The 15,180-nt window shown below is 33.1% G+C and overlaps 1 protein-coding gene across 1 annotated transcript in view; it reads right to left on the bottom strand.

Annotated features, from left to right (window-relative positions):
- The window catches only part of ACAP2 (ArfGAP with coiled-coil, ankyrin repeat and PH domains 2), a 126,842-nt gene that overhangs the window by 52,088 nt on the left and 59,574 nt on the right, over positions 1-15,180 (bottom strand). The window contains 2 exon segments of the mRNA XM_032481663.1: positions 1,379-1,562; positions 3,167-3,225. Of these exon segments, the coding sequence (XP_032337554.1) occupies positions 1,379-1,562; positions 3,167-3,225 (243 nt within the window).

The raw sequence follows: 15,180 nt of genomic DNA, 5'->3' as shown, positions 1-15,180 counted from the left end.
TTCATTGTTAGATACAGGAGCTGAAAATGAAGAGTATATCTGATGTGATTCTCCAATTTTGAATTTCTATGATTAAGAAGCTGATACCACTCAGCTAGGTAAGGGCAATAAGAAGTCATTTGGGAAGAAGAGAGACTTCAGTTTTGGACACAAAAGAATGAGATACTTCTGAGAAAAGGCCATTTTGTCATCTATTTATAGCGGTATTCAAGCAAAGGACATGATGAAACTGTAAGGGACAACAATAAGACCACAGATGGAACCCTAAAAGGGAGACTGTAAAGGTGGACAAAGGATAGAAACCCAAGGTGGAAATTGAAAAGTAAGAGGGAAATCTAAAAGTGGTTTAAGATACATCAAGACAAAAGTATGTTTCAAGAAAAAGAGTATAGTCTACCATTTCAGTGAAATGCAATAGTCATGTTGGTTAAAAACTGAAATGTATCTGATGAATAAGACCTTAACACAGCCATTTCAGTAGTGGGTAGCCAGATTCAGTACTACTGCAGGGAGAGGTGTGAATGTGAAGTAGGTAAGAGGAAGACAGGAAATACAGACTACTCCATTTTAGCAGCCTTTCAATAATAAATGGAGTGTACTTAATTTTTTAAAATTTAACTTCTCACTTACTGAATATGAACTTAGTAGAAACAAATCTTAAAGTCGTTTTCTACCATTTTGCACAAGTTATCTAAGTAGTTTGTAATCACTATATTGCATATGGTTACTTAAGTATATATTTTTAAGGAATATTCTGTGATCACTGTTAAGTCAACCATCTATGAGAACTCCACTGTCCCAAATCATCACAATTTACCAACTATCAATCTCTACTTTTAAAGAACAGCAACTAATGTAAATATGAAAACATTATTTCTAGAAATAGTTTTTGTTTGGCACAATGTGAGCTTTCATACCTCTAAGAACCTACTCTAAAGAGGTAATCAGAAATGTGGCAAAAGATTGGAATACAAAGATGTTATATCGCTTACAATTAGTAAAAATTGTATTTTCATTATTGTCAGTAAAAACTGGCAATACTATGTCAGATAACTGGATGTTAATTAAATGGACACAGCATCTCCATAGAATGAAATTCAGCAACTAATCATGCTTTTCACAACATTGAGAAAAGGGGGAAGTATAATGTTAAGTGAACAGGAAAGAAATCAAAACCAAAGGTATACATATCCATACACATATATGTACATACACAGGTAGACACTCAGACACATGGAAAATTTTCCCAAAAGGCCATGGCTTAATGATCATGGTTTTAAACTCAAAGAAATAGTATTACTTATTCTTTTCAGGACATTTACTCAAAAGTAATGACATGTTCAGTAAGCATTTTTTTGAAAACATATAATAAATGTACCTGAAGTACGTAATCAAGGGCTATGTGTCGAAAACATTTTCTTGTTGCTGTCAGAATATTTGTGGCTTCTTCAACTTCATGCTGTTTATTTCTTTGTACTTGAGCATTTTTTACTAATGCATTTTCTTTTTCTTCACTGACTTTTTCAAACTGCTTCTTGGCATCTTTGAATTTTCTAAGATCTCTAAAAAAATTAAAATAGTGAAACTCTTATAAAACTTCTTCTAAACAAAAACCTTAGCAAAATTACATTTAGAATTTAATTCTTATGTTCCTCTGTTTATTTGATTCACTGTGCAGTAACACTCAACAGCTCTTCCAACTAAAATATACATTATTTTTTGAGTCCATACTATTCCTGATATAGTCAGCTAACACTTCCTTACTTAAGTCTATATAATTACAGGTAGAAATAAATTATCATTCTGAAATTAACATTACAGAAATATAAAAGGCAAAGTTAATTTTTTTTTTTTTTACTAAAGACAAATTCAGAGACATGTACCAATATTTAACCAAATGACTTTTAAACAGTAGTATACACCATAGGGAACTTGTTAAAAATGCAAACTCCAAGGGTGTCTTTGTGATAATTCAATTCTTTATGTCTTTGGCATAAATCCTAGAAATCTGAGGGGTTTTTTTAAAAAATACCCCCATGAATTTAGGATTATGGGTGGTCTAGAGACCATAGTTTATGAAACAACATTCATTTCTTGTTTAAGAGAGTTATGGGCCAAAGGGCATGAATATATTCTTAAAATGCACATACATAATGCTTTCGAAAGCATTATGTATCAATAAAGGGTAACAATATCCATTTCAACAGTCTGAAAATCTGAAATCTTGATTCATTAATGATCTTAGGTAAATATACAGCAACCCTTTGCATTTACTTTTTCTACCAAGGAACTAGGCAAAATGCCTTGAAGACAAATGATTTTAAAATAATAATAATAAAGTATACCTAACAAAGACTTTAAACTCTTTGTAAGAAGGCATAAATTTTCATGTATACACTTATAAAGACATTCTGAATGTTAGTCTATTATGAAGTAATTATAAACAATCTATAAAACATCACCTTCAGAACAACAAATTTTAACCTACTAAAACAGCAGTGCATTATGTTCATGAAGTCTGCCTCTATTTATAGCTTGTAACATTTGAAAGCTATATCATAATCAACTTGACTGTTATTTTATACATCCTCAGTCAGAAATTAAAAGAGAAAAACTGAATTACTAACATGGAAAAGGAAAACTTTCCTACCTGGAAAGTTCAGGTATTTTTTATTTCTAGTTTCATTTCATTTCACATAAAACATGGTGACTATGTCACAAAAAGTTTGCTTTTATTATTTATTATGCACCTCCATTATTCATTCGCATATATTCTATTATCTTATCTTCAAAGAAAATACCATATTGAGATAACTACAAAGGATAGTATTTCAACCACTTTTGGGATTTGCTTTGATTCTGAAAGTTTATTAGATTATTTATTTACATTAAATTTTTTAAAAATCTATAACAATTCAATTTATGTATCCTGAACACAAATTTCACAATATAAATGATTCACTGAAAGGCATGAAGTCTGACTCCTTTCAGAGTAATTCAGGAAGAAATGCAATATACATTTCACAAAGAAAAAAACCAAACAAACAAAAACTCTAATATTTTCAGTAAGTCATGGTCTATAACTTCTCTCAAAAGATACCAACTCCCTCATGTGATCATTAGCTGGTTGCTTTTCTTACGACTCTCTTCACTGCAATTGACTTACTCTTTAACAAAGTTCTGAAGCTGTGCCTTAATTGATCTCTGAGTTTGGTCAAATAGGATCTAAAAGAAAAGAAGGAACATTAAACAATTATAAAGTAAACTAAGAAAATTATTTTCATTAGTTCTGTAACCATTACATCCGTCCATCAATATTCCAATTCTATGACATTTGCAGCAACATAGATGGACCTGGAGATCGTCATTCTAAGTGAAGTAAGCCAGAAAGAGAAAGAAAAATACCATATGATATCACTCATATGTGGAATAAAAAAAAAAGGCACCAATGAACTTACTTACAAAACAGAAACAGACTCATGGACATAGAAAACAAATTTATGGTTACCAGCAGGTAAAGGAGATGGGAAGGGATAGACTGGGAGTTCGAGATTTGCAGACACTAACTACTATATATAAAATAACAAGTTTCTTCTGTATAGTACAGGGAACTATAGTCAATATCTTGTAACCTATATTGAAAAAAGAATATGAAAATGAGTATAATATGTATGTATATATATGACTGAAATATTATGCTGTATACCAGAAATTGACACAACATTGTAAACTGACTATACTTCAATAAAAAAATTACAATTCTAATAAAATCTATATTTCTTAAAGAAGATGACATAAGAAATAAGCATTAAGAAAAATGATTTTCAAGCCAATTTCATCTGTTTAAAAAATAAAATTATTTCTCTTTACAGAGGAAACCAAATCTGCATTAATATTTAAATAAAATGTTCAATCAGTAGAGCAATTTATTTCCTTGATTTTAATTCAATCTTTGAAAGACAACCTAAAAGAATAATTCAAATTCTACTCTACCCACCACAAAAATCTTACTTTAATATATCAAAACACAGCAAGTGAAAACAACTCCAAAACTCCCTTATACCTTAGCTAGAGGTTTCTCATTTAGGAAGAGCAGGGGATTTAAATGTTTTACATACTGAATTCAAGTAAATACTACACAGCCCTTCAGGTTAAATGATTGCTAAGATCAGAGTCAAGAATAAAATTTTAGAAAACACAACCACACAAAATCTATGGGATGCAGCAAAAGCAATCCTAAGAGGGAAGTTCATAGTGATACAGGCCTACCTCAAAAAATAAGAACAATTTCAAATAAACAACCTCACCTATCACCCAAAAGAAGCACATAAAGAAGAACAAATAAAACCTAAAGTCAGTAGAAGGAAAGAAATAATAAATATCAGGGAGGAAATAAACAAAATAAAGATTAAAAAACAATGGAAAAAAAATCAATAAAACCAAGAGCTGGTTTTTTGAAAGAGTAAACAAAATTGACAAACTTCTGGCTAGGATCACCAAGAAGAAAACAGCAAGTATCCAAATAAACAAAGTAAGAAATGAAAGAGAAGAAATTACAACCAATACCACAGAAATACAAAAAGCCGTAAGAAAATACTCAGAACAATTATATGCCAACAAATTTGGCAACGTAAAAGAAATCCACAAGTTTCTAGAAATATACAGTCCACAAAAAATGAATCAAGAAGAAATAGATCATTTGAACACATTGATTACTAGGAATCAAATAGAATCTGTAATTTAAAAAAAACAAAAAACAAAAAAACCTCCCTGCAAACAAAAGTCCAGGACCAGATGTCTTCCCTGGGGAATTCTACCAAATATACAAACAAGAACTTATACCAATGCATCTCAAACTCTTTCAAAAGACTGAAGGGAGGGAACGCTCCCAAACTCATTCTACGAAGCCACCATTACCCTGATACCAAAACCAGAAAAAGACACTACCAAAAAAGAAAATTAAGGGCCAGTATCTTTGATGAATACAGATGCAAAAGTTCTCAACAAAATATTAGCAAACTGAATCCAACACCTACATTCAAGATCATAAAAGATCATACACTACATTCAAGTTGGATTCATCCTAGGGACACAAAAGGATGGTTCAACATACACAAATCAATCAATATGATACACCATGTCAACAAACAAAAGGACAAAAATCACATGATCATCTCAATGCAGAAAAAGTTTTGATAAAATTCAATATTCACTTATGATAAAAAAAAAAAACTCTTACCAAAATAACTATAGAGGAAACATATCTCAACATAATAAAACCTATTTATGACAAACCCACAGCCAGCATAATACTCAACAGTGAAAAAGTTAAAAGCCTTCCTGCTAAAATCTGAAACAAGACAAGGATGCCCATTCTCACCACTTCTATTCAACATGGTATTGAAAGTCCAATCCATAGCAATCAGGCAAGAAAAAGAAATAAAAGAGATTCAAATTGGAAGGGAAGAGGTAAAACTGTCACTATATGCAGATGACAGGATACTACATAGAGAAAACTCTATAAGACTCCACACAAAAACTACTAGAGCTAATAAACGAATTTAGCAACATCTCAGGTTACAAGATTAACATACAGGAATTTGTTGCATTTCTTTATACTAACAATGAAATATCAGAAAGGGAAAGTAAAAAAGCAATCCCTTTTAAAACTGTACCAAATACAATACAATACAATACAATACAATACTTAGGAATAAACCTGAACAAGGAGGTGAAAGATTTACACACTGAGAACTATAAAACATTGATAAAGGAAAAGTAGATGAATTTAAGAAATGGAAAGATATCCCATGCTCTTAGACTTCAAGAATTAATATGGTTAAAATGGCCATACTACCCAAAGTAGTATACAGGTTTAATGTGATCCCTACCAAATTACCAAGGACATTTTTCATAGAAATAGAATATATTATCCTAAAACTTATGTGGAATCACTAAAGACCCAGAATTGCCAAAGCAATACTGAATAAAAAGAATGAAGTGAGAGGTCTAACCCTCCTAGACTTCAGACAATACTACAAAGCTACAGTAATTAAAACAGCATGGTACTGACACAAAAACAGACATGTGGACCAATGGAACAGAGCAGAGAGTCCAGAAATAAACACACACACCTACAGTCAATTAATCTTCAATAAAGGAGGTAAGAATATAAAATGGAGAAAAGACAGTCCCTTTAACAAGTGGTGTTGGGAAAGCCATACAGCTGCATGTAAATCAATGAAGTTAGAACATTCCTTGACACCACACACAAAAATAAACTCAAAGTGGCTTAAGACTTAAATATAAGACAGTACACCATAAATCTCCTAGAAGAAAGCATAGGCAAAACATTCTGTTACATAAATTGTAGCAATGTTTTCCTAGGTTAGTCTACTAAGGCAATAGAAATAAAAGCAAAAATAAACAAATGGGACCTAAGTAAACTTATAAGCTTTTGCACAGTAAAGGAAACCATAAATGAAACAAAAATACAACCTACAGACTAGGAGAAAATATTTGCAAACAATGCAACTGACAAGGGTTTAACGTCCAGAATATACAAAGAACTCATACAACTCAATAACAAAAAACAACCCAATCAAAAAATGGGCAGAAGACCTAAATAGACATATCTCCAATGAAGACATAAAGATGGTGAACAGGAACATGAACAGATGTTCAATATCACTAATTATTAGAGAAATGCAAATCTAAACTACAATGAGGGGTCACCTCAAACCAGTCAGAATGGCCATCATTAAAAAGTCCACAAACGATAAAATGCTGGAGAGAATGTGGAGAAACGGGAACCCTCCTACATTGTTGGTGGTAATGTAATACGGTGCAGCCATTATGAAAAACAGTATGGAGATTCCTTAAAAAAGTAAAAATAGGATTACCATATAGTCCAGCAATCCCACTCCTAGGCATATATCCAGAGAAAACTCTAGTTTGAAAATATACATGCACCCCAGTGGTCACAGCAGCACTATTTACAACAGCCAAGACAAGGAAGCAACCTAAATGTCCATTGACAGATGACTAGATAAAGAAATTGTGGTGTACACACACACACACACACACACACACACACACACACAAACACACACACACACACACACACACACACACACACACACACACACACACACATACATGGGGGTGGAATACTACTAACCTGTAAAAAAGGATGAAATAATGCCATTTACAGCAACATGGATGGACCAAGAGATTATCATACTAAGTAAAGTCTGACAGAGAAAGACAAATATCATATGATATCACATATGTGGCATCTAAAAAATGACACAAGTGAACTTATTTCTAAAACAGAAAGATTCACAGACATAGAAAACAAACTCATGGTTATGAAAGAGGAAAGGGGGAGAAGAGATAAATTAGGAGTTTGGGATTAGCAGGTACAAACTACTACATAAAAAAAGAGATAAATGACAAGGTCCTACTATATAGCACAGAGAACTATATTTAATAACTTCTAATAACATAAAGAAAAAGAATATATATATATGTATAAAACTGAATCACTATGCTGTACAGCAGAAACTAACACATTGCAGATCAACTATACTTTAATTTAAAAAAATAATAAAATTTTATTCCTCACAACACCTTACCCCACTTAAATGATGCCACATATTTAACAATATATGTGGTAAAATTTCACAGAGCTTGGATGGAAATCCCAAGTAATTTTCATAATTTACATACATATTTCATTCAGAGTTTGAAACACATGTCAGATGAATAGGCAGGAAAATCAATATTAAAAACAAAAAGAAAATCCTGTGTCCTTCAACTAACTAAAAACAGCACCAAAAATTCAATCTCTATGAAACCTTGCTATTAGCAAAGTCTTACGTTCTTGCCTAAATACCAAACACAGACACACACAGACACACAGACACACACACACACACACACAGACACACAGACACACAGACACACACACACACACACACACACACACACACACACAATCTGGATTGAGTACAGGTTAAAAAATCTGTCAATTTACTTCCAAAGAGAAAAAAATAATGTTTTTTGTTGGTAGTATGTTAATCCCAAAGTATTAAACTCAAATTAAGCAGAAGAATGGACATAAGATCAAATTGGAGGTCAGCTAAACAGAAAACAGAAAATCAATAGCCAAAAACTAGTGAAACCAAAAACTAGTTCTTTCAGGTCTAAAACTGATAAACCCACAGCTAAAGTGATTAGAAAAAAAGAAGACACAAATTTCACAGAAGAAGGAGAGAGATAACTTCACCACAGATTCTACGGATGTTAAAACAGATAATCAGGTGGTTTGGGGAACAATTTTTTGCCGATAAAATAATAAGCTACAAAAATAAAAAAGATAAGACAAACCCTAGAAGAAAATACATATTTGTGAAACATTTATCTGACAAAAGACATATCTGTAATATAGAAAGAACTCTTATAACTAAATAATAAGAGGATAAACATCCAATTTTTAAAATATGGGCTAATGGTCTAACATTTCACCAAAGAAAACACATGAACAGCAAATAAACACAAGAAAAGATTCTCAGCTTCATTAGTTATTAAGGAAATGCAAATTAAAACCATAATAAAATTTTAAAAAGTGATCGTGACAACTGTTGACAATTGTGGTGAACAACTGGAACTCTCATACACTGCTGGTATAAGAGGATACAATCAGATCTGGAAAACAATTGCCGAAGTTTTGGAGGCTTTCTTTAATTTCTTTAAAGAAATTAAAAATTTTTAGAAATTTAATATATAAAAGGATATTAACACTATTATAAACATTAATAAATAATAAAATAAATTCTTCTTTCCATAATTTTTCTTAGCAATTTCTTATAGATCTCACTATACAAGCAGCTTTGTAAAAAGTTAAACATAATCCTACCTCACAAACTACTTACTTACACACACAAAAAATAAAAACATATGTCTATATAGACTTCTACATATATTTTTATAAGCAGCTTTATTTGTAACAGCCAAAACCAGGAAACAACTCAAATGTTCATTGTATTGGCTTTAAAATATGTCCACAAATTCTTTGACATTCTTCCCTTCAAAAGAGGAGCCTTAATTCTTTTCCTCTTGAGAGTAGGCTAGTCATAGTGACTAACTTTTAACAAACAGTAATATGGAGGAGTGACAAAAGGTAACTTCTCAGACTGCCAGGAAAACTTAAAAACTTGCATCTTTCTCTTTGCCTTTACACTTGGATCACTTGTTTTGGGAGTAACCAGATTCCATGCAGTAAAAACACTCAAGAAACTGTGCAAAGAGGCTCCCTGGTGAGGAACTGAGGCCTGGAGCCAACAGCCACATACATGGCCCTATCTTGGAACTGGATCTTCCAGTCCCAGGGAAGCTTTCAAATGACTGTCGCTTCAGCCAACATTTTAACAGTGATCTCATTAAAGACTGAGCCAAAGCTACCCATCTAAGTCACTAAAAATTCCAGGCTCAGAAACTGTGATATAATAAATGTTTGTTGTTTTCTTTTTTTATTTTTTCTTACTGAAGTACAGTTGATTTACAATGTTGTATTAATTTCTAGTGTATAGCAGAGTGATTCAGTCTTATATATACGTAATATGTATTCTACATACACACTTTTTCATATTTTTTTTCATTACAGGTTATTATAAGCCACTGAATACAGTTCCCTGTGCTATTCAGTAGGAATGTTGTTTTAAGCCACTATGTTTGGGGGTAATCTGTTATACAGTAACAGATAACTAATACATCCATGAACAGGTGAACGGATAAACAAATTGTGATGTATCTATACAACTATTGCATCTATTGCAATACTATTAAGCAATAAAAAAAAAGAAATAAACCATTGCTACAAGACCATGACTGAGTCTCAAAATAATTACACTAAAAGAAATTAGACCAAAAAAAAATTCCATTTATATGTAAATCTAGAAAATGCAATCTAATCAACAAAGACAGCAGACCAGTGACTGATTAGGAATGAGGAGGCAGCAAATCAGGGAAGGAGAAATTATAAAGTGGCACAAGAAAACTTCTGAGGCATAACTGTTATATTCATTAAATTAACTGAGGCAACAGGTTTATGGAGGTATACATTATGTCAACATTTATCAAACTGAACACTTTAATATGTAGTTTATGTCAATTATTCTCTAGTAAAAAAAAATTAATATATTCCAGAGAAAGAATTTTTTTGTGTAGTATTATTGTTGTTTTAAAACTATTAAAATATTACTATTTACATTCCCTAAAATATAGCATTACCTAAGCTAAATTTTATATACATTTGGAGAGGATGAGAATTTAGGAAATAGGCAATAATCTAGCCTACCTATTTTGAACACCTCCATTAAAGTGAAAAGTATGTTGTTTATGCAGAGGCAAGCGAATAAAAATTCTGTCTCTAACTTGCCAATTTCAAGCTATCCAGCTACCTAACAGTTAACTCTTTTTTTCCTCTGGTGAACTGTTGTACAGAGCTGCTTCATTCAGTCTCACACCCTAGCTCACTTATCTATACCCCACTAAGAGAGAATTCACAGCATTTCTTTTCATATACTGAAAGTAAAAAGCTATAAAAGACTTTAAAGAATCAGGGACTAAAACAAAAGTAGCCCTGTCAATGTCCCTGGAAGTTAGGTAAGGCAAGAAGTTTGCAAGACTCCTTCCTGAGATTTGCCCTTTATCTCTTTCCTCATTTTCCTTGTGTAGAGTTCTACTACCTTGACTACTTGGGAATTCTGATGCAGATCTGACCCAGAGTGCTCAGCAATCACCCAAAAATCTTATCTGGGCTTTAGACCAAAAATAAAAATTGTTTCATTCTCAGAATTGAGTGCATCTTGGGTCTTCTCTTCCCCGTCTACACCACAAAACCTGGTATAACAGAGGCATAATGACAGATTTTGGAGGAGGAAAACAAGCTACCAACACAAAAACTAAGGTTCAGCTCCATTTCTGGAAATTAACAGCATTATTTCTAGCAACATATATATGACAAATACTCAACAATGTCATTTGACCTATCTGCTAGTTACAAACGGATCTTACTAAAGTGCACAGATAACATATATGGCCATTTAAAACAAAGGGCTTACACTCAGGTTATTGCCCGTTCATGTCCGCACCCAGTTAAAGCAACACTATCTCCACTGCGCTCAGGAAAGAACAAAAGCTACACAACACAGATAGCAGACATTCTACTCTAGGAAGTTTAGCAGAATAGGCTACCCATCTACAGAGAGCATTGAACTATGTCCAGTTCTTACCATTTAGGTCCCACTGGCTAGGGGTAAAAATTTTGTCATTTAAAGTCTTTGTAATCCATTTAAACATTACTGAGTTACAACAGCAACCCCCTCTGACGCTTCTGCATGACATAATCACTCCTGTCCTTTTCAGAATCTACAGAGAGGCACAAGGCTATGGCCATTGACACTATGGATTCATTGAATCTTTTAGTTTATCTCATTAGGGTTGTAATAAATAGGTCTATAATAAATCAAGAACAAATCAAGAAGACACTTCTTTGCTTTCTTCAGAAACAAGTCCCAGTGTACAAGTGAATAGTCATCATTTGTTCCTGTTTTTGTACATCCTCTCCCTGTCCTAACCTATTATTCATTTATCTAAACCCTTCTTTCTTCCTTTCTTCATTCCTCTAAGACCATGGTTCTTCACTGGTTTGGTTGTGAATCAAAATCACCTGCAAAACTATCAGAAAATACAAAGGTCCAAGCTTGCTGAAGAAGAATGGAATCCTTCTGTATTTTTCAGTCAGTGCACAAGGTGATTCTGTTACTCAAAGACTGAGACAAACTGCTTTGACCCAGGGGTTCTCAACTGGCTACACAGTATAACCAGGAGAATTTTTAAATACACTGATGATAATCAGAAGAACTAGTGAGATTCAGGAATCAGTATTTTTAAAGTTTCCCAGGTGTGAACAAGCATTAACCACATCACCTGGGTGCCTGTTGGAAATGAAGACTCTCCAGAACCACGCCAGACTTAACAGAATCAGAATCTGCATTTACCAAGATTTTCAAGTGGCTTGTTTGGGAGAAGCAAAGCATTGTTTCTCAAACTGAGTTGCACACTGGAATGACCTGGGGAGCTTTAAAAATTTCTGATGCCTGGTTCTTACTCCATAGTCTAACTAGGCTAGGTTGCAGCCTTGGTTCATCCACTGCCACTCCACTGAGAAGAATTTATCAAGGCAGCTAAATCACTAAACTACTTTCACTAAAGCAGAAAGGGGCCTCTCTTCAGTGGATGTCCTGACAGATACAGTTCTTGGAAGTGGGCAAAAATAGTCTTGAAAACAGAAGTCAGCACATTTTTTTCTGTAAAGAGCTGTATTGTTATTGTAGGCTTATGGACCATGTGGTCTCTGTTACAACTACTCACCTCTGCCATTGTGCAAAAACAGCCATAGACAATACAGTGTTCCAATAAAAAATTTATATGAAAAAAGGTGGGGTGGGGGGAGAATGCGCTGGATTTGATCTGCAAGCCATAGTTGTTTAACTCCGCTAGAATACTGGTTCTCAAACTTTAGGGTATATCAGAATCACCCGGAAGGCCTGTTCAAACAGATTACTGGCTTCCAGCTTCACAGTCTGATTCAGTAGATCTGGGTGGTTCTAATAAGTCCCTAGGTGATGCTGAAGCTGTTAGCCTAGCAACCACAATTTAAGAATCACTCACCTAAAGTAGTGGTTGTCAAACTTTACTGCATGCCAGAATCACCTAGGGACATTTTTAAAATTCTAATACCACACTCCAGATAACATAAATCAAAATCTTTGGGGATGGGGACCAATTTACTTCTGTAAAGGTTCTCAATGCTTGGCTCATGGCACACATTACAGGTGTGTTGAAATACATGGCAGACTGTATATACAGATTGCCACCAACAATTCCTCTCATCCCTCCATATGTTATGTCACTCTCTCACCAAGAGTTTATTTCCCTTGACCTTGAATCCAGGGGTGGCCCTGAGTCTTGCTTTAACCGAAACAATGCAGCAGAAGTGATCCCGTGTGACTTGTAGGCCTCGGCCTTAGGAAGTCTCACACCTACTAATTTCACCCTCTTGAAAGCCAGCTATCACATTAAGAAATCTGACTACCCTGCTGGAGAGAGAGAGAGACCACAATGTAAGAGAAAAGTCCTAGAGGAAGAGAGACTCTAAAGGGCTCCAAAACCTAGCCAACCCCAGCTCAGGCACCAGATATGTCAGATCCTCCAGCCACCGACAAGCCATTCAGCTAACACCAGTAGGAGCAGAGACAACCTGGCCCCTCCAAGCCCTGCCCAAATAAACAATGGTGGTTGTTTTAAGTCACTAAATCTGGGAGTGGAGGTTAAACAGTCAGAGAGAACTGATAAGATGTCAACAGTCACGCACAAGATACTAGAGTTTGTAAGTTTTTAATGACTTTAAAAGTTATAAATTATTAGGTATAGCCATTTAGAAATTAACAACTGCTAAAATTAAATTTCAATACCATTTGCATGAATTGTTCTGCTAAGTATCTAAATGCAATAACTATTACTTTGTCAAGACTGTATAATATTTCCCCTGGCATTACCATTTGAATCATCCAAAACTATTTTAGTCACAATTTGTCATCACTTTTTTGTTTTGTACCCCTTGTCAAATATTGCATCTTCCTTTCCCTTATTTTTCACTATTCTTGGTCCTATTAATTTATTTTTCACATTTTTCTACTAACAAGGTGTGTATGATTGTTTCCTTAGCATCATTATCATTTGTTATGAGGTACTATTAGAATATAATTGATTTTGTTATTTTGGGGCCCTTCTTGATATTTATTTATTATTGGCTTTTAATGTTAATTAGCCAAAGTCTGACACTTGATGCAATTTCATTACATTTTGTTTTAAATTATTAAACAACATTTATTTCTGAAGATGAAATCAAGTGCACGTAATTAAATCATTTTAAATGGGGCTGTAGGCCTTTGCAGTTTCAAAAAACATTTTGAAATTTTGATTTTCTGATCATACATGAACATAACATTTACTGAATTAACTAAAATGAATTAACTACTTCCCCCTTTGTATACTAAATGCCTGATTTTATAATCTGGCAGTATAATTTATTTTAAAACATTTTAAGAATGCAGAAAATTATACATACATGGTAAATTTTTGAACCTTAAAACATATCCTATTTTATTTCACATTTAAATAGATTTGGTTTTTACTGATTGCTGTTTTCCCACTATAACAGACTATTTTTTTCATTAAACAGTGCTGGAAAGTAATTACATTCAGAAGGCAAACACAACAGTCCAAAATTCTCTTCTTCAACCAAAATATATATTTATATGAAAGAGATTTTAAATAAAGCACAAAACATAAAAGACTTTAACACAATATCCATTTCATACAGAAAAAGACATATACTCTAAACTTCTACAAACACAAAATAAGAAATGAAGTTCTTTTATGAGATTAGTTATAACAGTATCAGAGTAAGAAGCTGGTTAAAAGGTTACCCAATTAAGAGCTAGAGCCAGAATGCCTCATACAGTTACAAAATTGCATATAATACCAGCCTGCAAGGAAAATGTCAGAACTTTGTAATTTCTAAAGAAGCAAAGGAAATAGAAAATGTGCCACGTTCAAATAAGATAATCAACAGATCCATCTGATGGCATGCCAGATAAACACAGCAATAATTACTAACCCAGAAGATAACATTATCAAAAAGTTTTCATTGCTGAGTGATGATTCTTCTACATGTTAGTAACTGTGCTCAAATTAACAGCAATAGTTAAAATTTCTGAAGATTATCTTGGATGAAATACTCAAATGCCAGAAGAAAACTTTAAAACAAACAAAGATAAATTTGGAAACAGCAATTTTGCATGCTGATAGTACAGCCACAATGACAGTAAGATGTAAAAAAAAAATTTACCCTAAGAATTCATTTAGAAAACTCTGAAGACGTAGTAACACATTATTTCACAAAGAATCTCTTATATATAAAAGTTTACATGAAGATATAAATTCCAAGTTAAATTTAATCAAAATGATGCATGAATCCAAACAAAATATTCAAAGCATCTAGTTTCATTTGTTTTTCAGCTTTTTGAATAGAAATGATATAAAAATATC

The sequence above is a fragment of the Camelus ferus genome, chromosome 1 (assembly GCF_009834535.1).
Source record: "Camelus ferus isolate YT-003-E chromosome 1, BCGSAC_Cfer_1.0, whole genome shotgun sequence".
NCBI classification, from domain to species: Eukaryota; Metazoa; Chordata; class Mammalia; order Artiodactyla; family Camelidae; genus Camelus; species Camelus ferus.
This window is presented reverse-complemented; position numbering and strand designations above follow the sequence as displayed.